The sequence below is a fragment of the Drosophila biarmipes genome, chromosome 2R (assembly GCF_025231255.1).
Source record: "Drosophila biarmipes strain raj3 chromosome 2R, RU_DBia_V1.1, whole genome shotgun sequence".
NCBI lineage: Eukaryota > Metazoa > Arthropoda > Insecta > Diptera > Drosophilidae > Drosophila > Drosophila biarmipes.
In genome coordinates this window covers 5,425,888-5,449,599 of record NC_066615.1, presented here as the reverse complement: position 1 = coordinate 5,449,599, position 23,712 = coordinate 5,425,888, and the positions used below count along the sequence as shown (strand labels likewise).

The 23,712-nt window shown below is 46.4% G+C and overlaps 2 protein-coding genes across 6 annotated transcripts in view; one reads left to right on the top strand and one right to left on the bottom strand.

Moving 5' to 3' along the window:
- LOC108029565 (heterogeneous nuclear ribonucleoprotein K) overlaps positions 1-11,959 on the top strand; it is a 19,780-nt gene extending 7,821 nt beyond the window's left edge. For 2 of the 4 annotated variants that reach the window (XM_017101919.3, XM_044092446.2), the window contains exons 2-9: positions 408-514; positions 606-662; positions 2,227-2,270; positions 3,072-3,144; positions 3,210-3,305; positions 9,733-10,668; positions 10,762-10,931; positions 11,564-11,959. In XM_017101919.3, the coding sequence (XP_016957408.1) occupies positions 419-514; positions 606-662; positions 2,227-2,270; positions 3,072-3,144; positions 3,210-3,305; positions 9,733-10,668; positions 10,762-10,931; positions 11,564-11,594 (1,503 nt within the window). In that variant the 5' untranslated portion in view covers positions 408-418 and the 3' untranslated portion in view covers positions 11,595-11,959. Of the gene's footprint in view, positions 1-407; positions 515-605; positions 663-2,226; positions 2,271-3,071; positions 3,145-3,209; positions 3,306-9,732; positions 10,669-10,761; positions 10,957-11,563 lie in introns of those variants that run through there. The other 2 variants (XM_017101920.3, XM_050888009.1) reach the window with 2 other exon arrangements.
- LOC108029564 (hillarin) lies at positions 11,940-23,712 on the bottom strand. Of its 2 annotated transcripts, none has more exons than XM_017101918.3 (9): positions 23,610-23,712; positions 19,979-20,426; positions 18,796-18,937; positions 18,532-18,728; positions 13,839-14,833; positions 13,290-13,776; positions 13,008-13,121; positions 12,783-12,946; positions 11,940-12,701 (listed from the first exon to the last, which is right to left on the bottom strand). In XM_017101918.3, the coding sequence occupies exons 2-9, from the start codon at positions 20,165-20,167 to the stop codon at positions 12,536-12,538; spliced, it is 2,454 nt and encodes an 817-aa protein (XP_016957407.1). In that variant the 5' UTR covers positions 20,168-20,426; positions 23,610-23,712; the 3' UTR covers positions 11,940-12,535. The 2 variants fall into 2 exon arrangements, with proteins under 2 accessions (XP_016957407.1, XP_016957406.1); XM_017101917.3 differs by having other exon boundaries at positions 23,562-23,706.

Here is a 23,712-nt window from a genome sequence, read left to right as displayed (position 1 = left end):
TTTATTGAAATTGACGTTGCTGAAAATATCATTCGTCTAGCTAGCGTTGCTTTACGGTACCTTAAAAACATTTAATACAATAAATACAAAAATATTCCTAGGTATTTCCAATTTGTATAGCTATGAAGTTTGCTTCTAAATGTTATTTAATTTATTGTTGGAAAAGATAGCATTGAATTTAACGATAGAGTTCCAGCTTCTGAGTCTAAATTAAAGCCAGATTTGATCCCTAGCTTAAGTGACAGCTCTATTCGACCCACAACGATTTACGGCTGCCGAGAGTTGACTCGAGGCAGTGGCAGTTCGATTTAATGTGTCAGTTGAACCGAAACTGGCCAAAGATCAACATAGTTTGCTAAGCAATTGCGAGATTAATAGTAATCCGAATTCCGCCTTTTCAATTGCAGAGAGACTGAGAATGAAGCGTGAAATGAACGATGCAGGGGAGGGACCACAGGACCAGAAGCGCAATCGCCGCAACGAGGAGACCGTTCGCATTCTGATTCCCAGCAGTGTAAGTGCTTCAACAATCAATAATTAAAGCGTATATATATAATTATGTATAACTAACGAACACCAAATATGTTCTTGCATTTCTCTCACAGATTGCTGGCGCAGTGATTGGCAAAGGAGGACAGCACATCCAGAAGATGAGGACTCAGGTACTATAATCACACAAACCCCATAGTCACCACAAAACAAAAAAGTCAAACTGCATAATTCACTATTGAAGCGTCTAGTATTATTTACAATTATGTTTTATTTGTTGCACCACAAACTAGAAAGTTACAAGCAAAAATAACCAAATCGAATCCATGTCCTCAGTGAATCCCGAAAACGTCTGCCTCTGTCATTGTGTCTCTCTAGCGAACTCTGTCTCCCTCTCTCTCCATCTCTATCTCAATTATCTCGTCTCTGGCAGCTGCCCAACTCTCCAGCTCGAGTCTGAGCGTTGGAGTCCCCAAAAACCGATAGCAACGCCGAGTCCGAGGAGCACCCTGTCTTGTCTCTCGGTCCCCAATCTCCCCTTCTCTCTTTCTCTCTTCCCCACTATATCTCTTTCTCGATCTCTGTGCCCTCTAAGTAGGCGGATGTTCTAGAGAAATTTGAAATCAACTCGATGACCAACACGCTTCTCACTAACTCGGGTCCTTGCACTTAGCTAATATCGCTCTTTCTCTCATACTATCTCTCACTTTCTCTGTTTGGCTACCGTTTTCGAATCTGTTTCTCTTTATTTATCGTTTCGTTACTCAAAAAGGTACATTTCCAAAAAAGAAAAAATAAGTACAGGGGAATTTAATCCATCGAGCTTGGATGCAATATGTAATATATACTACAGGCGCTTTATTTAATAAAAACCATGACAAAAATTCAGTTTTTGTATAACTCGATAAGAACAAATTGAAATAAAACGATAAATTTACACCGCTAATTAACCTTTTAACTAAATGAACAATTTCTCTCTCTCTCTTCTCTCTCTCTCTATTCTTGCGTACACCCCATATGTAACCAACAAATCGATTTCGATTTGAACAAACCAAAAATCGAACTGTCGTCGGTTCGCACGCCCAACAAAAATCTTCAACCGCTCATCTGAACCGAACCGAACTTTATCGATCGAAACGAAACGAATCGAATCGAATCGAACCTCCAACCAACCAATAATCGCCCGCCCGCCCGCACCATCACTCTGCACCGCTGGTCCATGGTCTCTGGTCTATATGTCCCACCCGGGTACTGGGTAATCTCGGATCAAAATCTCTATCCGTATCCGAATCTGAAACTGAAACTGGCCTGGCCCGATGTCAAAACCCGAACTCGAACTCGAACCCGAATTGAATCAATTGCATCCCCTGTTGCCGTGCACTATGCTACAAAATTTGGCTAAACCGCCCATATATATATTCTAATATCTGTATATATACGCGTGCGAATCCCCATTTCCATGTGCCATGTGGGTTTGTATCTGTGTGGGTGCCCTCCCCCTCCCTGAGTGAAATACCTACTCTCTTTATATGAAAACGAAAACGGCGAATTAATCAACCGATAAAAAACTTATACTAAATCGCCCGTCTGTCGACCAACCAAACGCCCGCCCGCCTGTCTGATTGCCCGCCCGCCCATCGACCGAACCGAAACCGAACGCCCGCCCGCCCATCAACCGCCCGCCTGCCTGCCCGCCCGCCCGTGTCTCCAATAATGTGTGAATAATGTGCGGCACAGTATAAAGCCACTGTGTCTGTCGACGATTCCCAAGGCCCCGAACGGTAAACCACAACAAATCTTTAACCTTTTACCAATTACTAGATTATAACCGCATCTCTCCAATGCATACCTAAACTCGAACCTTGTGTGGAGTAATCAAAGGCACCGAACCGAGTGGGACTCGCGTCTGGTGTACTTACAGCCTTAGCCCATCTAGAACTCTCTGTATGTCCTGTATGCGCTAGTTGTACCCATCTATAAATATATTACATGAACATTGTGCTGTCTCCCTACCCCGAAAACCAGGCACTAGGTCTCCCGATCTGCATTTTGTAGTAGTTTTGCAACCAAGCTTGCCACTATCTAACTAGCTCGGTCTCGATCTCGCTCTATGGCTAATCCTTATCCTAATCGCATACTAATCCGCAACGCACCGCAAGTACCCCGATTAACCCACCCCAAAATGCACGGCCTAAGGAACTTTCCACCGAACTCTGAAACCAGCCATGAGCCACGAGCCAGCAGCCGATCCGCTGGCCTGAGATCATCCATTTGTCCACATCGAAGTCCCAGCAAGCGTCTTGTGTGTCCTTGTGTGGTGTTGTTGTTTGCTACATGGCAACAGGGACAGAATCTCACTTGCTCGCCCTCTTGTTCTCTCTATCTCACCGAAACTCTACCAAGTTTGTTCTATGGTCCCCCGAAATAAACAAGAATAAGTAAAAGAACACTATGTCTAGACCTAAAATACTTTCCAGTTATTGTTCTATTCTAATATGCCTTTCCCCTCACTTCTTTCTCTTTTTTCGCCAACACACTCTATAAACAAATCCATTTCTATGCACGTTTTACCGCTCGAACAGGACCATCCAAATATCAGCCGATATAGAGTCCACTTTGGAGATAATCACCGAAATGCTGAAATACTTTGAGGAGGTAAGTGCACTATGGGCCTGTGAGTTCTGATCCGACCGATAACCCTCTTTTATTTCTCCGGCCAGCGCGACGAGGACTTTGATGTGCGCCTACTTATCCATCAGAGCTTGGCCGGCTGTGTTATAGGCAAAGGTGGACAAAAGATCAAGGAGATACGTGATGTGAGTAACTAACTCAATTCCACTTCCATTAAGTATTTTGCTGCAGTAAGATAAGAACATAAAGGGGAATGGCTTATTCGTTGTTTTGAAACTAGGTTTTCAAATAGAGAGGTCCTTATCTCCTATGCCTATGAGTTCGAGAGAATTAGTCAAAAAAGTTTTGCTTTTGGAAAAATAATTTTAAAAATTAATATCTTGGTCTACTTAAGTCTTTTTAAAATATGTTGCAGTGCTTCGTATGGAAATACGATATGTAATACTTTAAGAGCCCACAATATATCCCTAGTAATTAGGTAGTAATTGTCTATCAATGCTGTCATTTTCATGTGAGCCATTATTAAATTGGGGTCAGAAGGACTAGTTCGCTGTGGGAAAGAACGACAGCGATAGACACACAAGGAGCGGGTATCACTCCACCTGTCACATATTGATGGGCCCGCTCCCAAGGCTCTGGCTGATTACATATTTAGCTGAAGTATTTCCGCTATTTCTGATGTAATTCCCAGTTGCGCCTTTGCATGTGCGGCGTTCACACGACTATTCCTCCATCCCACATCCCATATTATGCCGAAGTCCTGCGGTCAACTGACATCGCCAGCCAGCCATGACGAATGAAGGCTAACTTAATTGGGCTTATTATGACTGGATAGTTTGAACAGGGGAGGGAGTGGAGTACACATGTACATATGGGCAGGTTCGGGCGTGAGGAAGCCCGCATAGTTAGTGAGAATTGGTGACATGTTTTTGACGATCCCGAGCGGTCGTGGCAGTCACGTGAAGCTGAAACCCGTCAACATAACTTTGCGCTTGGTTAAATCGAAAACTTTGTGCGAGCGACGTTCGCTGCATCCTGGTATACTGGTATACTGGCATCCTGGCATCCTGGCATCCTCCAACTCCTTGGGGCTGCGCACGGTTCTTTGCTCCCTGGCAGCGCCAGTAGAATGCATTGCCATCGATGAGAGGACGGTTCGGAATGACGTTCGGTTGGGGAATCTGTTGCTGACGTCTGTGCCAAGGCTTTCATAACGCACTTGTCACTTTGCCCAGCCTCTTCACAGGCATTCCGAATGGCAGGAGCCAGGAGCCAGGAGCAGGAGCGCGAGGCACGAGGGGATCGGGGGTTGAAAATGGGTCCCGGACACGCCAAACGCTTTTCAATTGCGCAATTTGCAATGTGCGACTGCTGGATTGGGGTCGTATTAAAAGTGATGGATGCGCTCGGGTGAATCAATTGGCAAACACGGGTCCCTCGCACCTGCATCTGTGTATCTCCGTATCTCCGTGTCCTTCCAGATGCAATTCGCTGTGGCTCATTAATTAGCGATGAGTGGGGCGGCATTTTAATTGCAATGATGGCCCCCTGCCTGATTCACATAATGTGGTGGTAGTGGCAGTGGCAGCCAGCTCTTGCATATTCATATTTTTGTTTCTTCGGCTGCTGCGCTGTTTTTATGGAGGTCAACAAGTCCGCGGCGCAAACAAAAAGCTTACGTCTGTGTGTTCCTACAGCATCTTGTCCTCCTTTCCGTTGCTCGAGTTGCTGTTTTGTTATTATGAATTTCTAAGGCGCGACTCGCCGCTCTGCAGCATCCTTGCAGCTGCCGACTGCCGTCTGCCGCTTTGATGGTCACAGCAGATGATTAGGAATGGAACAGAATCAGGATCCCCAGCATGTGTTTGTTTGTCCTGTCGTCTTTGCAGTTTTACCTTTTTCTTTATTTTTCATGTTGCTCCCTTTTCCGTGGGTCTTGGCTGAGAAAAGGAAGTCGTCCTCGTTACTCTACTGTCTTCTTTGTTGCCGCAAGAACGACATGGGCAGTGGCAACAACTGGCCCTGCCAGCAGCTGTTTCCCTTCCTTTTCGCCAGGCCATTTGCCTCCATCCTTCTGCCGCTTCCCGCTCTGACTTTCTGCCAAAGCCGGTTTTCCTCGGCTCTTCGCTGGGGGTTATCATAATTACGTACTTCCCCCGGTCCTCAAAGATCTATCTTTATGTTTGTTTCGTTTCTCAAAGGAAGTACCTTCCTTGGTATCTATCGCTAGGTCTGGATTATTTTTAAAGCATTTCCCCAACCAAGCGCCAAAACCGTCGCATTCCCCGGGCATGTGTTTCCAATACACAGGGGGTCTATATTTATGGGACCACGGTTCATAGACAACTGCTTCGTGTCTCATGTAGCTGGCCATTAAAATGTTGTCCTGTGCCAAGAAAAGGAGGCAGGAGAGGCATCTGCCGGGGTCTTATAATAATGAGCGACAGCTGCTTCTACCTCGACTCCAACAGGCTGATCCGATCCTGCAGCCGCTCTCCATTGTGTGAGTGCGTGTGTGCGTAAATCCAAAATGCCCTAAAATGCATTTGAGGATTGAGCGTGCCATTGGCTTTTGTCCCAGCCCGCTTGCCTGCCTCGCCGTCTTGCAGCCTGCGGCTTACAATTGTTGCTCGCCGTTCGTCTTAATGAATGCCAAACAGGTGCTACCTACACACGTAAAACATACCACTCTGCAGCAGGGTACAGCAATACAGGGTGCTCTTCCGTGCCCTTGAGGAACCTCATAAGGATTCAACATCATGGCCCTTGTCAAATAATTCTTAAAACTATTTTGAGAAATACTGGTACATTTTAAAGAACTGTACTATGCAATCGAATTAAGGATTTTGTACAAGCCGTCAGACATTAGCTACTTTCCTTTTTTAGGAGCTTTTTTTATAGTATTTAAGACAATTTGACTTTGCATATAGTTTTTGACCCTGAAAAGGCTTTAAAAGTGGGGCATACAGTACCACTTCTTTTTCTGAAACTCAAACGTACCTACCACAACCTTGAATAGCTCTTCGAAAATTTTAGAAGGGCACCCTTTTTGTAGACATTCCTTGGATTGCGGCAGCTGAAGCGAACGACGAGTCCTGGCAGCGACATCTGGTTTCCTGATAATTTTTTTTATTTTTTTTGGCAGCCAGCGCGTGTTGTCGCTTGGGCTTGGGCTGGCTTCCTTTGATCATTTGATTAATAAGTTTATAGAGGGAACTTTTGCGGGGCGGAAGAAGGAGTAGATGAGGCAGTGGAATTTCCTCAATATCCGGTTCATTTTGCGCTGATGTGCTCAGCATCAAATTAGTAGTTGGAAGGAAGCAATCCGCCCTGTTTGCCGCATCCTTTACAGCTCCTTGCGTGTTGGGCAAGCTCCCAATAGTTTTCATGGTACCACTAGAAATTCACAGTAGTGTTTACATAAAAATGTTCGCACTAAAATGTAAGGAAGGTACGTTTTTCTGGTCGAGAAATTCGCTTGAAGTTGAATCTTAAACCTATGTAAATGACACGAGGTAGTTTATCCTTACGGCTAAGAGCTGTACTCCAATTAAATTCGTACCCTCTCTTGGTTTGCCAGCGTTTCCTTGTGTGCATAAGAATGTAAAAGTTTTTTAATTGCGGTTGTCGTAAGTGAATTTTGATTGCCATTTGCAGCCATCCGTCCTCTCGAGAAGCGCTCTCCATCTGCATTCTACTCCTTTGTCAGATCTTAAGCGCATTAGTAAGCTCGCTGGAATCCTTTAATGGAAGAGTTTCCCGGATGTACTAGATTCTGCATGTGTGATTTGATCCCATTTCTTCCTTTGCATATCAATCGTAGGCGATTTGTTGTTTAATGGTTGCCCTTATTTTCTCTCAGAACTTCCCAACACACATATGTACAGAGATATGTTTTATTTATTTTTTCCCATCTGCGCATGCGTTTTGCTAAATTTTAACCTTTTACCGTGGCAGGGGTACTATAGTTTTTATGAGGTGTTTGTAAAGCCGAAAGTATGAGTTATTATAAATATCTAATCGATTTTAAAACTTAGTTTGGTCCTGGACTTGAATGTCTTTCAGAAGCAGTTTTAGAAAAAATATTATCAAATAGTTCTTATTTTATGTGAAGAAAGTGTTGGTTACAAATTAAACAGTAGTTTTGATATTATAGTTTAAGGAAAGTTTTGGATACAAATGAACAAATAGTTTTGATATTATAGAACTCCTTTTCAAATTGTTATGTGCATAAATTATCATAAATTTGGAATCGATTCTTAAGCTAAGTTTTCCAGGACTGCTTGTTTCTGGTGAAGTGTAGTTTTATATATATAATAACGTTTGGGATACAAACAAAAAAGTTATTTTGATATGTTATGGATTTTAATTTTCATTTAGTGTTTGAACTGAAAACGAGTTTAAGGATTTAATTCGAAAGATCTGGTTCGTACCTAAGAAATAATACTAGATAGGGTATGTCAACTTCAGATAGCTTCCTTTGAGGTTTTTTTTTATTGAAGAGAGCTGAAAAATACACCGGTTCCGTTTCGCTGCCAGCGGGAGCTGAGCAGCAGCTGTCCCAGCAGCCTGCGTTTCCTTTGGCCTGCCACACACAACAACAAATGCCACGCCGCAGGACGAAGGACGAAGGAAAGGAGCAGAGAGGAGAGGCCTCTGCCGCTGCCGCAGCCGCTGCTTCCCTCTGCGTGTGCGTGTATCCCTGTGTACATGTACTTTCCTTTCTGGCTTTCATGACTCCGTGCCTGTGTGTGTGGCGAGTGTTTTCGTTTTTTTCTCTCTGCCTGCGTCTTCTTCTCCTTACATGGCAACTGGCAATCGTTGAACCCAATTAGTTCGACATTGGCGCTGGTCGGGAACGGTCTACGGGCTCCTGCTCCTGGTCCTGCTCTCGCATCCTGAGTCCTTAATCTCGCAGACCAAAAACTACATAAATTAATGATAAATATATCTCAACCGAACCAGAGTAACTTCGAAAAGTTCAGTGCGAAAATGTGCGCGATTAAAGTGGACAGTTCCGAAAAAGGTATACAACAATGTGTTATTTCAAGAACCACGAAATACAAACAATTGCTGGTGAAATAAAACTATCTAGCACGAGCTCTCAAAGGGGCTTTTAGTAAAGTTATATATCTTCTACATACCTCACTGGCGCCATCAAGCGTCTGTTCGGGAAAGTAAACTGACCCCCGGTGGGCGCCAAAAAATATTGAAATAATGAATGTTTATGTTTCGGAGTGAGAGCTGGCTATTTGGTTGGCTGGTGGCTTTCATTTATAGCCAAGCCATTACTTTGGCTTTTTACATAATATTCGCATTTCGTGAGGAGACCAAAAGTATGCTACACTTCGAGATCCACACGCATACAGTCTGTCTGCCTGTGTTGTCATGTTTAAATTTAATAATTTTTGATTCACTGACTGACCGAACCACCGGCCCACCACTGCCATGGAACTCGGTCGTCCTGTGTGTTTATGCACAACTGTGTGACTCAACGCTTTTCCCCTGGCCATTGAACAGGCCCCATTTGTGGGGCAAAAGGCTGCCGGGGGGGTATACCTCAGAATTTTGATGTCGCCATTGTTGTCTGGAGCACACGCAACGAGTTTTGTCGCCAGGGAGAGAAGGAGAAGGAGCAGGGAGCAACATGACGCAGCCTTTGGTCATTGCCGCACCACACTCACACAGCACGCAATGGGCTTAGGAATGATGCAATCGTCAGGCGGGCGGGCACAAATAAAAATGGGAAGCGCACGCAGGCAGAGGGCAGGGCACAGTAATGATGTGGAGTCGCAGGAGGTCCAAGGGAGTTGAGGGGGATCCGAGCGGAAGCGGGCCTCCAAACAGACACACACACACACCCTTGGAAATCAGTGCGAGCCTCTTGTTCATCGTCCCCTTTTAAGTGGCTATCGAATTTCCCATTTACACTTCCGCCGCAGACAGGGAAAAGGAAGAGGCCGGTCGAGGGGGAGCCGGAGATATCGGTGAGAGGATATCAGATAGGGGGGCAGCACTTCCTGCCACTTTACATGCAAAGCAGACATCTGCCCCGAATCGCTGTAGCAGCGCAGGTAGAAATGATGTCCAACATCTGCTGCCGTGGCTTCATGCTGATTAGGAGCCATTGCCCGCTGAGCCAGGATGCAGAACACACACACGGGTCACAGCCCAGGGGCAGTGTCATGGCCAAATTAATTTAGACTCGGCTCTCAATAGACCTTGACCAGGATTTGCCATGCACCGTGTGTGTCCTTTTGTTCTAAATTCTGGGGAAATACAGGCACTTCGCCAAAGGGCTACACTGTGGGATTTCAATGTGGCAACCATGAGAAATTACTTTCGGCTCTATTCCCAAGGCATCTAGCATAATTTCTGGGAATCGATGGCTATCATTGAAGATCTTTTTTACGGAAATCGAACCAGTGAAAAGTAGCCAAAACTTATCTTCTCAGTTCTGAAATATTTTAATTCCGTATTAAGTGTAATCAAAAAGGCCTTTAATATTTGTAATAAAAAGTATTATCCCCTTCAAGTATAGGGTGCTAAGGTTATCTTTTAACTTCCATTTATCAACAGAGAACTAACTTATCTTTCTTTTGAATTTTACAGCGCATTGGCTGCCGCTTTCTGAAGGTCTTCTCGAATGTGGCACCCCAGAGCACGGATCGTGTGGTGCAGACCGTGGGCAAGCAGAGCCAGGTCATCGATGCGGTGCGGGAGGTTATCACTCTTACCCGGGACACTCCCATTAAGGGAGCCATACACAACTATGATCCCATGAACTTTGACCGCGTCTACGCGGACGAGTATGGCGGCTATGGAACTGGAAGCGGAAGTACCCGACCCAGTCAGCGGGGAAACAATCGTAACGGCGGAGTCGGCGCTGGTGGTGCTGGTGCCGGCGGAGCAGCCGGAGGCAACGGGGGAGGATTCAGTACTGGCGGAGCACGCGGAAATGCCGGCGGACGGGGCGGAGCCGATCGCTTTGGCGGTGCTGCTGGTGGAGTAGCCGCCGGTGCTGGAATGGGACAGCGCGACAATCCGTTCATCAACCCGTGGGCCAACGGTGGAGGCGGTGATGTCGATGGTTTCGGCAACACCGGGGGCGGTGCTGGTGGATTTGCCGGCAACAGTTTCGGCGGTGGAGCTGGCGGTCCATTCGGTGGCGGCAGCTTTGGCAACAACGGCTTTGGAGGCGGACCCAGCGACTTTGGCGGCAATTCTGGCAACTTTGGCCAAGCCCAGGGTAGCAACAGCCTGCCAAGTTTGGGCAGCTTCAGCCAGAACCAAGGCGGCACCAGCAACTTGCCTAGCTTGAGCAGTTTTGGTCAGAATCCTGGAGGAGCCGGCGGCTTGGGCAACGGACTGAGTGGCGGCAGTGCTAATAACGGTGGCGTTGGAGCTCTGGGTGGTGCCAATGGAGCTGGTGGCTTCAATGCTGGCGGCGGGGCCAATGGTGGGCCAAATGGCAGCCCAAATGCTTCTGCGAATGTGCCACAGGGCCACGATCCCAACAACAGCACACAGGTCACCATTCCAAAGGAGGTGAGTCATGCCCTTGGCTGCCTGGTTGGTTTGCTTAACTGGTAATTGGCCTAAAGAATGTGCACTAATCTTATGTTTTCCTTCGCATTTCAGTTGGCTGGTGCCATTATTGGCAAGGGAGGTGGCCGCATCCGTCGCATCCGCAACGAGTCCAGTGCATACATCACCATCGACGAGCCCCTGCCCAACTCGAACGATCGCATCATCACGATCTCGGGCACGCCCAAGCAAATACAGATGGCCCAGTATCTGCTGCAACAGAGGTTGGTGTCGCAATCAGACTAAGAAGTATGCACGCCTTCTCATTTGACTAACCACCCCCACATTACACTCCACTAACACCAACAATCCAAGTCCCCAGAAACCCAGCCCCGACCCAAAGCAGCGCGAGATTAATTTGGAATACGGTGTCGTTTGCATCTCAAAGTGTTAAGTTAAGTGCTTGATCGTAACTCTCCATCCAAACTCAACAATAACTAACCGATTGGCCCTCCTGGGAGTGCATTCCGTATGGAAGACTAGTGATTTTGTTGTTTGGTCTTTGGTAATAACAATAAATCCCTTGTCTTCTTACGGCGTGCATTTGTGATCTTCATTCTATCGATGGTTAACCATAAAACTAAACTCGGCATTGGAAACTCCCCAACTAAATGTGTCACGGTTCATCCTCGCCCCAGATCGATTACCATCCATGTCACATTCAATGAAAACATCCATCGCGAATAGCTACTCCCCCGAAACGAAATTCTCACCGCCACTCCATTCCATCCCAGACCCGCCGACACAACACAGCCCCCCACATTCATTCAGCTGTATCTGCTGTTCATTAAAAAGTTCATTAATTATGTTTTCCTTTGGCGCGCTGCCATCCTTCCGCCGACTCCTCTCATTGCAGCGTACACGAAAATGGCAGGCGAAACATTTAAGTGGGCAACAACTTGAAGAGCTACAACAGCAATAGCAACACCATCGGCAACAGCAACTACAATAACCATCGACAAGTGCTGCGTTTCACGTTTAAAATTAAATTTACTAAAAGAAGAAAGAACTGGCGCGAAAGCCCAGAGCGAGAGAGCATCCTCCAAATACGAAAGAAATTTATGTATTTCTTCTCTAACTTTAAGTGAAAGAGGCCCCAAAAGAATAAGAAACTGGGGCAGAATCGCCCATCCCATCCATGCCCATGCCACCACCCATTCTCCCCCGCCGCCAGTTTGCTATTTGGGGGAAAGTCAACCTTAAAACTCTGTATGATAAGAAGAATGAACAAATAAAGTATACACAAACTTGATCCACCCGCAGTTTGCGTTATGTGGGTTTGGGGGATATTTGTATAAAGGGTTTTATTCACATTATGAACGCTTAAACAAAAACATTAAACATTTTAAATCAAAGTCGTATGCGTATATGTATAATGTGTATTTATGTAGCTCGTGTGTAAGGGGCAACGTTGTGTCTATGTAATAAATTATTAAGCATTATTCAGTAGATGTACAATTTAATTAAGAGCTGGTTTTAGGGTCGGTATTACTAGGCATCTTTTAGGTCTAATGATTAGAGTCTAGAGTATTTACAAGTTCCGAATGCGCCGCATTGCCAAATGGTTGAGCAAAATTATCGTTCATTATCATTGTTGGTCGTGATCAGATTAAGCAGTGATTGGGCGGCCAGATTGCCGGATTGCCTGGTTTTCTTTTAGCACCTGCATAATGGATTTTGTGATGTGGTAAACGTGTGTTAGGTTTCCACTTAAGTGAAGACTATAATTAATATTGCATTTTGTTTGTGTTTGCGTAGAGAGGTGCCTCTTCTTGCACACGCTGAGGAAGCCATCCCAGCGTCCGGTCGGTCGGTCCGCTCAACCGACTTAATTCCGCTTGGACGAGTTGATTAAATATTTACAACAGTGCGTCAACAAATGTTTCTCGCCGGAGGAGGACGAGGAGTTGTTATTGTTGTGGTGATGGTGGTGCTGAGGGGCGCCCAATTCGCGCGTGTATATGTCCAGACCGTACTGACCCTCCTCGGGGAAGCTGTGGAGAGAGGGGGAGAGGGAGGGTTGGAGTTGATTGGAATGAGAGCCCATTAAATTTTCCATTTCCCTGTGCACTCACTTAATGATGAACGTGACAATGTCGTCCAGCGTGCTGTGAGTCACATACTTGGCCAGCTTCTTCTCCTCGATGCCATTCTTGTGCAGCGTGGCCATAAAATCTGTCAGCGGACGCGACATGCGAAATTGCAGGTCCAGGCTGCGACCGGCGAAGATAAGCGGATCCTGGAAGCAAACAGGCCACTCGAATCAAATCAAGCCCGGCGCAATAACCAATCAAACCCACCTGATGCGTGATGGGTATGAGTCCGAACAGGCGGGTGGCCTTCGTGGGTCCCCACTCGCCGCTGGCGCAATCCGGCAGTGGCACCATTACCGTCTGGAGCTCCTCACAGCAAATCTGGAAAGAAATGTAGCAGGTTTATAAAAAGTGACTTATTGGAAGAGTTCCTTAAGGCACAATAAAATAAATCCATCAACCAAGAAAACTTACGAAGTGAAGATTTCCATGATTTAAGATTTAGATTTAGTTTTAAAGAGTTTACAGATACCTCCTAACAAAACCAACCTTGAACTTGCACACCGACTTGAACTTCATCGGTTCGCCGGTTAGGTACTCCTGCGGCGTGACCGCATTGGCAAAGATGTCCAACAGGAAGGCGCCGGAACAGGGGGCATGCACTCGGAAGGCAACGATGTTCCCAATCACCGACTGCATCACGAATCGCTTCAAGGAGACGCCATCGTAGGAGAGCTCCTCGTCACTATCGTAGAACTTGAGGTTGTAATGGAAGATCAGGCAGCTCTGCATATCCGTTGGCATAGCGATGCGCACGGTGGCGGCTCCAGTGTCGTCGGTGAACACCACGGCTCCATAGCCCTCGTCCGCGAAGTGAAGTCCGTACCGAAAGAAAAGCGAACGGACAAAGGGCAGATTCTCGAATTCCCGCAAGGTTATGGGACGCTTCAGTAGCTGCCATTCCTCCTGCAGCGGATAGAACTCGTAGATGAACTCGCGCGGATCCGTAAGGAAATAGTGATCGTCGTATTCGTAACTGCAGATTCAAATTAATAAATGCGTCGGTTTAAAAAGGTATTTTGGTTCGATAATACTAACCGCAGACTGTCGTTCTTGCCGCGTCCCTGCTTGGGCGCCTCCTTGGCGTTGACCAGGTGGCGGGCCCCCCAGTTACACTGGACAAAGCGCCAGGCGCCGGCGACGTAGACCGCGTTCCAGGAGTTGCGGAAGCGGGAGTCCTGAAACTTGACACCCGGTTGGTAGCCAGCGCTCTTTGAATACCCCTTGATGACGACGCAGTGGAGGCCGGCGTAGCTGCAGAGCCGCTTGAAGAGCACGTGATAGCTCTCGGTGCCGTACTTGATGCCTCGCAGCAGGCCCATGGGCGTGTCACCCCTTAGATCGTCGTCGAAGTGCATGGCGTTCAGGTTCTTGACCGTGATCCAGCGGAAGATTGTGCGGGCCTTCTCAATGTCCGTGGTGCAGCGGCCTACCAACTGGCGCACCAGGTCGGTGAAAGTCTTTTGGTCTTCCTGGGCCACCGAGATGGCGATGCGGTCGACGTCCTCGAACTCCACGGGATCGGTGTAGATCTGGAACTTGCTTACCGCCGGCGGAGCAGGGATTGGGGCATTCAGCGGGTACTCGACGGGCACGGCGCCCTCGCTGAACTCATCGTCCAGGAAGATGCTCTCGCTCTGCATGTACTCCGATCGCCGGGCGCTGATAAGCTCCAACATCTCGCTGGACTGGCGATCCACCAAGGCGGCGGTCTCGTAACGCTCGTGCTCCAGCATCTTGCGGGTGATGCTCTCCTTCTTCTTGCTACGCCGCAGGGTCATGTTCTTCTCGAGGTCCTCCTTCTGCTGCTCGTGGCGCATCGTCAGGATGTTGGCCTCGTCCCGGCTGCGGCGCGAGGTGGCCAGCTCCTTCTCGAACTTGTGGGTCAGCCGCTGCAGCTCGCGCTCCCACTCGTCTTGGAACTCGTCCTGGATCTTGCGGTCCTCCTCGGCGCGCTTGCTGGCGAACTTGCGGTACAGGTCGTCCTCCTCCTTGCGGTGCTTCATCTCCAGATGGGCCTGCTCCTCGCGAGCCTGTAAGATCGTTCGAAATGTAAAGCGTGAGTTTATGTTTCTTTGAGAGAAAGCTGCAGCCAGTTTCGTTGATTGCACTGCGAGCGATTTGTTGTTTTTGCAATGCTTGGCTTGTTAACTTGGCTAATTATAATGCCACGCCTGAGCTGCCACAGGCCCGGCTCAATGTCTGACTTTAGGCCCCGGCTTCGAATGCAGTTGCATCTTCTCGGGCTCAGCCACCTCCCATTTTCCCTCCCACACATTAGGTGCACTACGCATTGCGTGTATCTACTGATAATTGCAGCTATCTGTATCGATAATTGCAGGAGGTCCGGCTGCCGCCAGTTTACCCAAGCTGAAGCGAAGAACGCCGAAGCAGGGTTCTTCGTCCCTAAATATAATATGTAACCATTTTACGGTTGCGATTGGCGAGGGCTAATATTAAATTTTCAATTTGATTTACCAATGATGACGATTATAATTACAATGAACTCTCTTGGGATCTAATCATTTCCAAGTACATTATACAAAATATTTTATAACGGGTTTAACGCCAGTCTATTTACGCTTTTAATTGCATTCCCGAAGTCTATTCCAACAGTTTTTTATAAACTTAAACGGAACACACTTTAAAAAACGTTAAGTTTTATTGCCTTAACTAAAGATCATTTATAACTAGTTAAGTTGATTGCAGTTGTTTTTTTATTCCTTGTGTGATTATTTTAAGCCCAACGGTGTATGCTAATAGGCGTAACTATATTATTTTGGATACCGGTAATCTGGCTGTGCCGATCTGAGTAATGTCTGCAGGCTGCACTTGATACCCTTTATTTTCTGAGCAACTGTTACCATTGTGAGTGGCTTTTTCAGTGCTGCGACTTCCGCATAGGAGTATGTATCAGTCGAAAGCATTTGGCGCCATGCACCGCAACAAAAATGTGTAATTAAATCCGAAAATTCAATGTCAAGTTCAAACAATAACTATAAAACAAAGGCCGAAAATAAAGTAATAATAAAGTAAGGCAAAAAATTGAAACACCTGAGACCAAACGGTTCAAAGGCCCGGTGACAATGGTCAGAAGCGATGACGCCGGAATTGCGTGAGCGGCTTGAGCGGATTTTAAATATGACCATAATACACAGACGGGCCAGAAAAGCGAACAGTTATGCGACGCCCACAGTGACAAAGGCGAAAAAAGAGCGAAATATAAACACACCAGAAATCAAGTCAGAGCCAAACGAAAACGAAAGTCCAAAAATGTTGAAATTAGTTATTGCGCAAGCGCGGCCGCCGACCAAAAATATATACAAGAAATACAAAGTAACCAAAACAGAAACCAAAACAGTGGCATAATTGTAAATTGGCAAAAGCTTTTTCTTATTTTTGTTTAGCTATGAGGAAGTGCTTGCGTTTGCGGCTGCGTGAGAGTTTTTATGGAATCGCGGCGCCAAATTACACGGCGATTACATGGCGTTTAAAACGCGTGCATTGCATAAGGGCGGCCACAGAGGAGCGGCACCACCAGCACCGCAGATCGGGAGAGATGGAGCTAGGATTGATGCCTGGCTCCGCTCCGCACTCCACTCGCCACTAATCAAACAAAAAGCTGCTGCCGCTACTTTCACTGTGCCGCGCATAATTTAGATTTAGCAAACGGCAGCGGCGCATGCGCAGCCGGAAAAACAGGTGACGCTGCCGGCAAATGCGACGGCGGTGGCTCCATTGTCTTGCCCGTGTCTGTGCCCCTGCGCAGCAGGCCGAGGCACAGTCGCGTTCAATGCAACAGCACCTGAGTGGTAGGTTTGGTGCTGACCTTGTCGGCAAACGATTGATACTACAATAAGTAAACACACTGATAAAACAACTTTCAGGGCACCATATATATCAGTAGTTTTCCAATCACTGGGAACTTTGGGTTGTGGGATGGTATCGCAAATAGTTATGTTTTGTCGAATAAGAAATATAAAAAAAATATTATAAATCGGGGCGACAAACATTTCTCCGATCGATATAAAAATTGGTATCTGCTTTTAAGAACACAAAATGCAATGTTTTTTCATAAATCTTGATCTTATAAGAAGCCATTGATTCCTTACGCAAGCGGAGGCTTTATATAAAACGTGTGGTAAAAGCTGATGAAAAATATGCCCTGCCTCATATAAAAATTGAATACATCTATTTACCACTTGGGCATTAATTTTATGCATCAATAATGGAATTTACTTCCAGTATGTTTGAGATTTTGAGCTACTTTTAATGTAGTTTAAGAGCTGCTTATTTCGATCGCAGCTGTTTATGGAAATTGATAGTCAAAATAAAGCAGTGGCGGTGGGTGTGTAGCATGTGTGCGAGCGAGTGTAAAACACGTTCAGTTTTTAATGATCGCATGCAGGCAGTTTTTCACATATTTTCTTGTGCGCTGTCTTGTGGCGTCTGTTAGTGCGGCGTGGCCCATCAGACACCTGTTCGAAATTTGTTAAATTGAGCGTTGCAATAAAAATAAAAATATTTGCTGTTGTCTCTGCCTGAGGTGGTGCTGCGGCGCTGATGTCAGTGGTGGCGATGGTGGTGTGCTGGTCAGTCGCGTGTGGCATTCTCGAAAGTGAAAGAAAAGTCCGTTTTCGGCATTTGCAATGGCAGGCAGCGCAGCGAGTGTGAGCCAAAGAAAAGCAAAACGTGTGCGATTTGAATTTCGTTTTTACGTAAAATGCGATTATAATGCTTTCACCCGAGCATCAGGCGGATGGGAGATTACCATTCCAGTCGAGGCAAGTGCCAAGTCATGGATAAAGATGCGAGCACCGATAAACGCAGGCAGCTTTTGGCCAACCAGTCGGGCTAATAAAGTGTAATCTAGACGAGAGATCATCCCATCAACTGAGCGAACCGCACTTCCACTAACTAGATCAATTTGGTATCACACTTATGCGCCTTAAACCGAAGTCTTTCATTTATAAATTTGCCAGCCAGTTTTGGTTTCTTTAAAGTATGCCAAAAGGCTAGACTTCGTTAACTTATCTACATATAATCCGAATATTCCCTGGAGACTTATATGGTTCAAGGATTCACGATGCTTTTTGTCCTTAGGTTAAAAAGCTAAGTTTTTCAATATCATGTTACGTATTACCTAAAAACTCCTAACTGAAGTTAATGTTCTAGTTTAAATTTAACGGTCGACAAAGCAAAAATGTCATAGAGAAGTTTCTTTTTCAGGTTTATCTTCACATTGGGAAAACGAATCTGTCTTTCCGAACAACTATTTTCCTCTTACTTTCTCTGTCAGACTACACACTAGAACCTTAACATGACATTGAAAATCGGTCCCAAGACAAGGAAACACCATTTATGAACAAGCTCTGGTTTATCTGCTCCTACTGAGCTACTGTGGGTAACGCTGAGTCCGCAGTCTCGCGACTCGGACACTTGAGCAACCCCCAAGAAACAATTACACACAGCCAAGTGTAAATAGCACAGTAGCCCACATAGCCACAACTGGCGGTGCATTAATTAAGCCCAGGAACATTGCACAATCGGTGAAGCTTGGAGAGAACGGGAGATACACACTTGACCAGCTGGCCCCGCTAGCCACTTAAAATTTCATTAGATGTTCTGCACTAAATATTCTCTTAATTTGCGGCCACTTGGCTCCGCATCTCAGCGGTTGGACCCCATCTTAGTATGTTTACGATTTGCCATCGGAGGGGCGTCCTCTTACCAGGTAGAAATCAATCGGCTTCTCCCGCGCCTTGTTGTAGGCCTTCTGGATCTCCGTTTGCTTGAGGGCGTGGGCGATGTGGAGGGCACTGGCGTCGAAGCGTCCGTACTTGTAGTCGGAGTCGTTCTGCGACGGCGAACTGACCTCCCGGCCGTAGCCGTTCGGCGTGGACTGCCGGGAGCTAGCCAGTGGGCCACCTGTGGGGATCCCGCAAAGCGGAGCAGTTAGCCAAGTTGGGAGTCCGTGTCAGCCAGCCATACTAACCATCGATCTCGCTGCGTGTGCCCCGGATCTGCTCGTTAACGAATTTGTTGGTGCGCGGCGCGTTCAGGGCTTGTCGGATGCCCACAGAGGTCTGGTCGAGATGGCCGGGTCCGCTCTTTGGTACATGTGAACTGCAATAGACCTGGAAGAGGGTGTTCCATATTATTTTCTACGTTGGACATTTCACTTGGTATTAGCTTTGTTAAAGCCAAACAAGCACACGTTATACACTTACTTTGTATACAACTTTCTTTGGTTTTAATTTAAGAATTAGGCGATGAGAAATAGTCAAATAATAAATCATTTTAAAACTATTTTTACATTTTCAAAGGCTCAATGTTTTAACGTTTAGTTGCAGTAAACTCCCAACATTCTTACGACCCTACCTTTCCCATAATGGTTCATTTGAGTACAGATTAATGGTTTCAGATAAGAAACTACTCCATATTGTTCGATTTGCTCTTCATAAGTAAAGTTACTGGCCTTTTTCGGCTCTTTTTTTCAGTAAGAGATGATTATCTGCAATTAATACTTTCTGAAAGGAATTTCTGCTGTTTCATTTGAAGTATTTATCTAGCGATCAACCCAATATGCCCCATTAGCCTTTTGGGCTTCGGTTTAGGTGCGTGAGTAGACTCAAAAAGTGAGTCGCTTGCAAATGCAACTTCAACCGCTTCACCTACACACAGCAGGTGGCAATATACAAGTGCAATTACAAACACGGACCTAAGTACAGTGCGTTTTGGTTTAGGTTTTTTATATTTTTTAAGTTTCCCTTGAACTTATAGTAAAACAAAATTCTACTTTTGCATGAACACGTTACTGTTTTCGTTTCATCAACGTCAACCATCAACGCTCTTCTAATCGAGTCCACTGAACACTACGATTCCCACGACCGGCCAGCTTACCGCAGCCGTACAGCCGCGAAACGCACTGTACATGCATGCAAGCCCCAAACATATATATTGCATATGAGTGACAGACCGCACTGACACACATTTGCGCCTCGGCAAAGTGCAAAAACGAAGTTATTTATTATTATGCATTGGCACACAAAAAGTGTCGTTCGAGTTGCATTTTTGCATCTGCAGCTGTGCAAATATTTGGTCTGACGCGTTTGTCGCCTAAGTCTTTCGTTTTCGTTGCTGCTCGCAGCGGCAGCGGATGTGGTGGTGGCACTTACCTCTTTGTCGTCCTGCTTGTGCTGATTATTGAAATACGTTTTGAGCGTCAGCTTGGTGCCGCAGTGCACGCACTTGAAGCAACCGGAATGGAAGAATGTGAAATCCTTGAGCGGCCCCACACGATCCACCTGATAGACGGTCTCGCTGCAGCGCAGGCAAGTCGACTCGTAGAAATTTGGCCGGTACATAATGTGGCGGCTGCGTCTATGTATTCCTCCTGTATTTCGTGGCAGCTTCCGACTGGTTTTCGGTGGACCTGTACCCGTTGAGTTTGTCACTTTTCTTTTCTTGCCCGTCGTCTTTCAATTTCACTTGGCGTGGAATTTACGAGTATATTCTGCTAGTTTTTCGAGTTCGCAGTGGGTTCTTCTGGTGGCGACGGAGACATCATCCGTTCATCATCCGCTTATCCGCTCATCCTCGTCATCCGTCCGCTGCTGGCAGAAGCTGTCCAATGAAAATGACCGAAAACGATTACTGGCTGAGTGGGAGATAGAAATTTCCTATTTCGGCTGATTTTCGATTTTTCGACCAAGACCAAACCAGGCCCAAAAATAAGAAAAATGTAGTTTCTGCGCAGGCGTGTTTGTCATGCGAGCCAAAACTTTCATTTATTTTGGCTGCGAGCAGATTATTAATGAATTTTAATTAGCTGGACACGGCGGACAAGAGTTTTGGCGGCTTTTGGCGAAAAAGGGTTAAGCCATTTCGCCTTGCCATTGACCTCGCTTGGGAATCTGAGCTGAGATGGCCCCAAACGTGCCACAATTGAACTTGAGTGGCTGCTTTTGTTGCCACTCAACTCGGCTCAGCCCAACTCGCTCGTGCAACTGCGACTGCCGCACCGGCACAAAAGTTGCATTTTCCATTTGATTAATTGACGCGATTGTTGCTGGCAGGTTTCCTTTCGGTTTTTTGTTCGGCTTCAACAATTAAATTGAAGTGGAAAAGGCAGATTGTGTGTGTGAGCAAGTGCATGTTACATTAATTGAATGCATTGTGGTTTCTGTTGCTGTTGCTTTGACCAAAATTAAAACAAATGCGGCTCGGTTGCGCAGCCAGAGCCAAAAGCCTCAGTCGAACTCAAAGTCATCGTTTTGCTTTCTTTTCAAGTTTAATGAACGCCAAGTTCGGTGGGTGGCTGGGTGGCTTGGGGGACGGCAAGGCCTTATGATTAGCGCCAGTTGCGGCACCGAAGGTTGCTGATCTGCGGACTGCTTGGAAAATGGTAAAAACTGAAATGGAAATGGGAAAATGCAAATGGAGCGAAGGCCGCCAAGAGATTTTGTAACAGCAAATTATTTGATTGGCTGCGAATTAAATTTGGTTCCGCTTTTGAGGTCGGCTCTTGATCGACCAAAGCGAATGTGGGGCCCCAAATCGACGTGTGTGATTCGGCAGGGGAATATCGTGCCCTAAAAGACCGTAAAGCCCTGGACTCGGCGATGAGTAACGTGTCGATAATCCGCTCCAGCTCTTGGGCAGCCCACGCACAAATCGGAATATCAATCAACACCACACGCCCACAAAGGCGACGAAAATGGCATGGTTTGATCTGTTGATGCGATCACAATCGGTGTGATTGAATGGTCCAATTACGCTTAGCTTTGACATAATTAGCGTGTAATGATAATTGTAATGGACGTGGGTATGCATAGCCGGGAAGACCCTCCCGGGGCGGCTTGACAAAACGCCTCGTGCGACTTACATCATCCCGTCACCCCGTCATCCCGTCGTCCCATCATCCCATCATGCCACCATGGCCACTTGGGTGTGACTAAGAAGCAGGGTGGCTGGTAACCCGAGAAGCCGCATAGAATTTCGCACACATGCCGCCGTTCCGTGCCAGCTTTGGGTTTCTTTTCCACCTCAATGCGGACGAAATGCCATGCGAATGAATTATAAAAACGGAAAATAAAAATGACAAAGGAGCAGTCACAAAAACGAAAGTTGCTCTGCACGGCAATTGTTTGCAATCGGAACATTTAAATAAATTGATAAGCAGTCGGAAGCATTTGCACCGGCGATTCAATTTGGCTGAACGAGTTCGTTGCCTAAGTCTTTCGTCGGGGGCCGAGTATCTGTGGTCGTTGCTGTTGTCTTTTCTTCTATCGCTGCTATTGCTCAACGAAACGCCAACAATGACAATTAGGTAAATACCAATAATAGCAGTAAGCTGCTGCAGCAACAACATAATGAACTTGAATTGGCATAATTGCCCCGGCTGATCACATCAAAGCCAGATACTCAGATTTGATAAAGGCAAGAAAACAACAGCCGAGCAGAAACAACACAAGCAACTGGTTATTCAGCCAGGCAGTGAAACAATCATAGTTTTAAAATAAAATGCAAATGATTGCGTCACTTTGGCTGAGTGCAGAGCAGCGATATGAGGAAAAACACAAATAGCAACTAACTAACTAAAACTAACCAGCTAAGCTGACGGGTTTTGAAATGAACTTATTTGAAAAGGGCAAAAACACAATAGATGTTTAGGTCTAGTCAAAGCAGCGTTTTAAGTAAAACAAAAAGCTGACAATTGAAGTTTAATCACTTATTACGAAAGACTTAATTCGATTTAAAGCAGTTTGACAAAGATAAAGAAGCGACTTTGTCATTGGTAAATTAAAGCGTGTATCTTTATAAGCTAGTTTGATTTTGGCCGCACCACGTGTTTTACATTTTGTTTGGCCCTTTTGTTTGTCAATGATTCTTGCCAGAGAACTTCGACTGTAAGCAACGTGAGAATTGCTTGGCAAACCAAAGATAGTACTTGGTCCCTGGGCCAATCGCTGGGTTGCTAATTGGATGGAACAACGAATTGCTTTTAGAAATCGCCCATTTCGCTGGCAAAAAATGAGAAGCACAAACACCGAAAATAATTTATGGGCCAGTCACAATAATTGGAAGCCACACATGGAACCCGGTGGTGGGGGGGCGGGTGTTGCAACCAGCGCCCATGACAGGTGGTGTCTTCTGGCCCCCACCCCCGAGAGCCACCCACCCCGGCTCTGTGTGTTCGTGCTGGTGTGTGTGTGTCTATGCCGTGACGCAGTCGCAGCTTCGAATTCAAACGTCAGCTTGCAATCTTTCACTTTTTTCGAGTCTGCCGCGGCGTCGTTCCAGTTTTCGTAAATTATTCCCCAGCATCGCTGTTATTTGTTGTTCTCGCCCTGATTATACACACGCGATGTGCGGAGCAGTCTGCTTGGAGTGTTCTGGCCCTTTTCTGACACACTTCTCCTCCACTCGGGCATTCCTCTATTGCTCTTACGCGCGTATGCTAAACAACTTTCTTCTCCTGGTTGCAGGGGCGCGCTTTGTGCAAAAGTATTTATCATAAATTTCACACACACGCAGGCGCACACCGACAGCCAACAGCCCCAACGAGATCCAAGCACACACACACACGCAAGGGGGAGAGCGGACTGTTCAGTTCGCAAGGTTCGGAATTCGGAGTTCGGAACTCCAATTCTGCAAGGCTCGGATTTGTCACATTTTCGGCATTTCTTGTTGTGGCTCCAAAATCCCGTCGCCGAACAGCAGGTATCAAGTATTGGGAATGTAACAAAATTTCATTACCAAACACAGACACTCGCACGGGCACAGCACACGGGCGCGTTCACTCACACATGCACAAGACTCGGGCCGCTTTTCTTCTCTTCTCTTTTCTTTTCCGTTCCGTTCGGTTCGAGCCGTTCCACGATCGATTTGAGACTAGTCGCTGGCCGAA

Coding starts and splice junctions, on each gene's coding strand:
- LOC108029564 (XM_017101918.3), bottom strand. CDS start 20,167: ATGTACCGGCCAAATTTCTACGAGTCGACTTGCCTGCGCTGCAGCGAG. Junction 13,777..13,838: donor GGCAAGAACGACAGTCTGCG/GTTAGTATTATC, acceptor TTGAATCTGCAG/TTACGAATACGACGATCACT. Junction 12,947..13,007: donor TCATACCCATCACGCATCAG/GTGGGTTTGATT, acceptor GTTTGCTTCCAG/GATCCGCTTATCTTCGCCGG.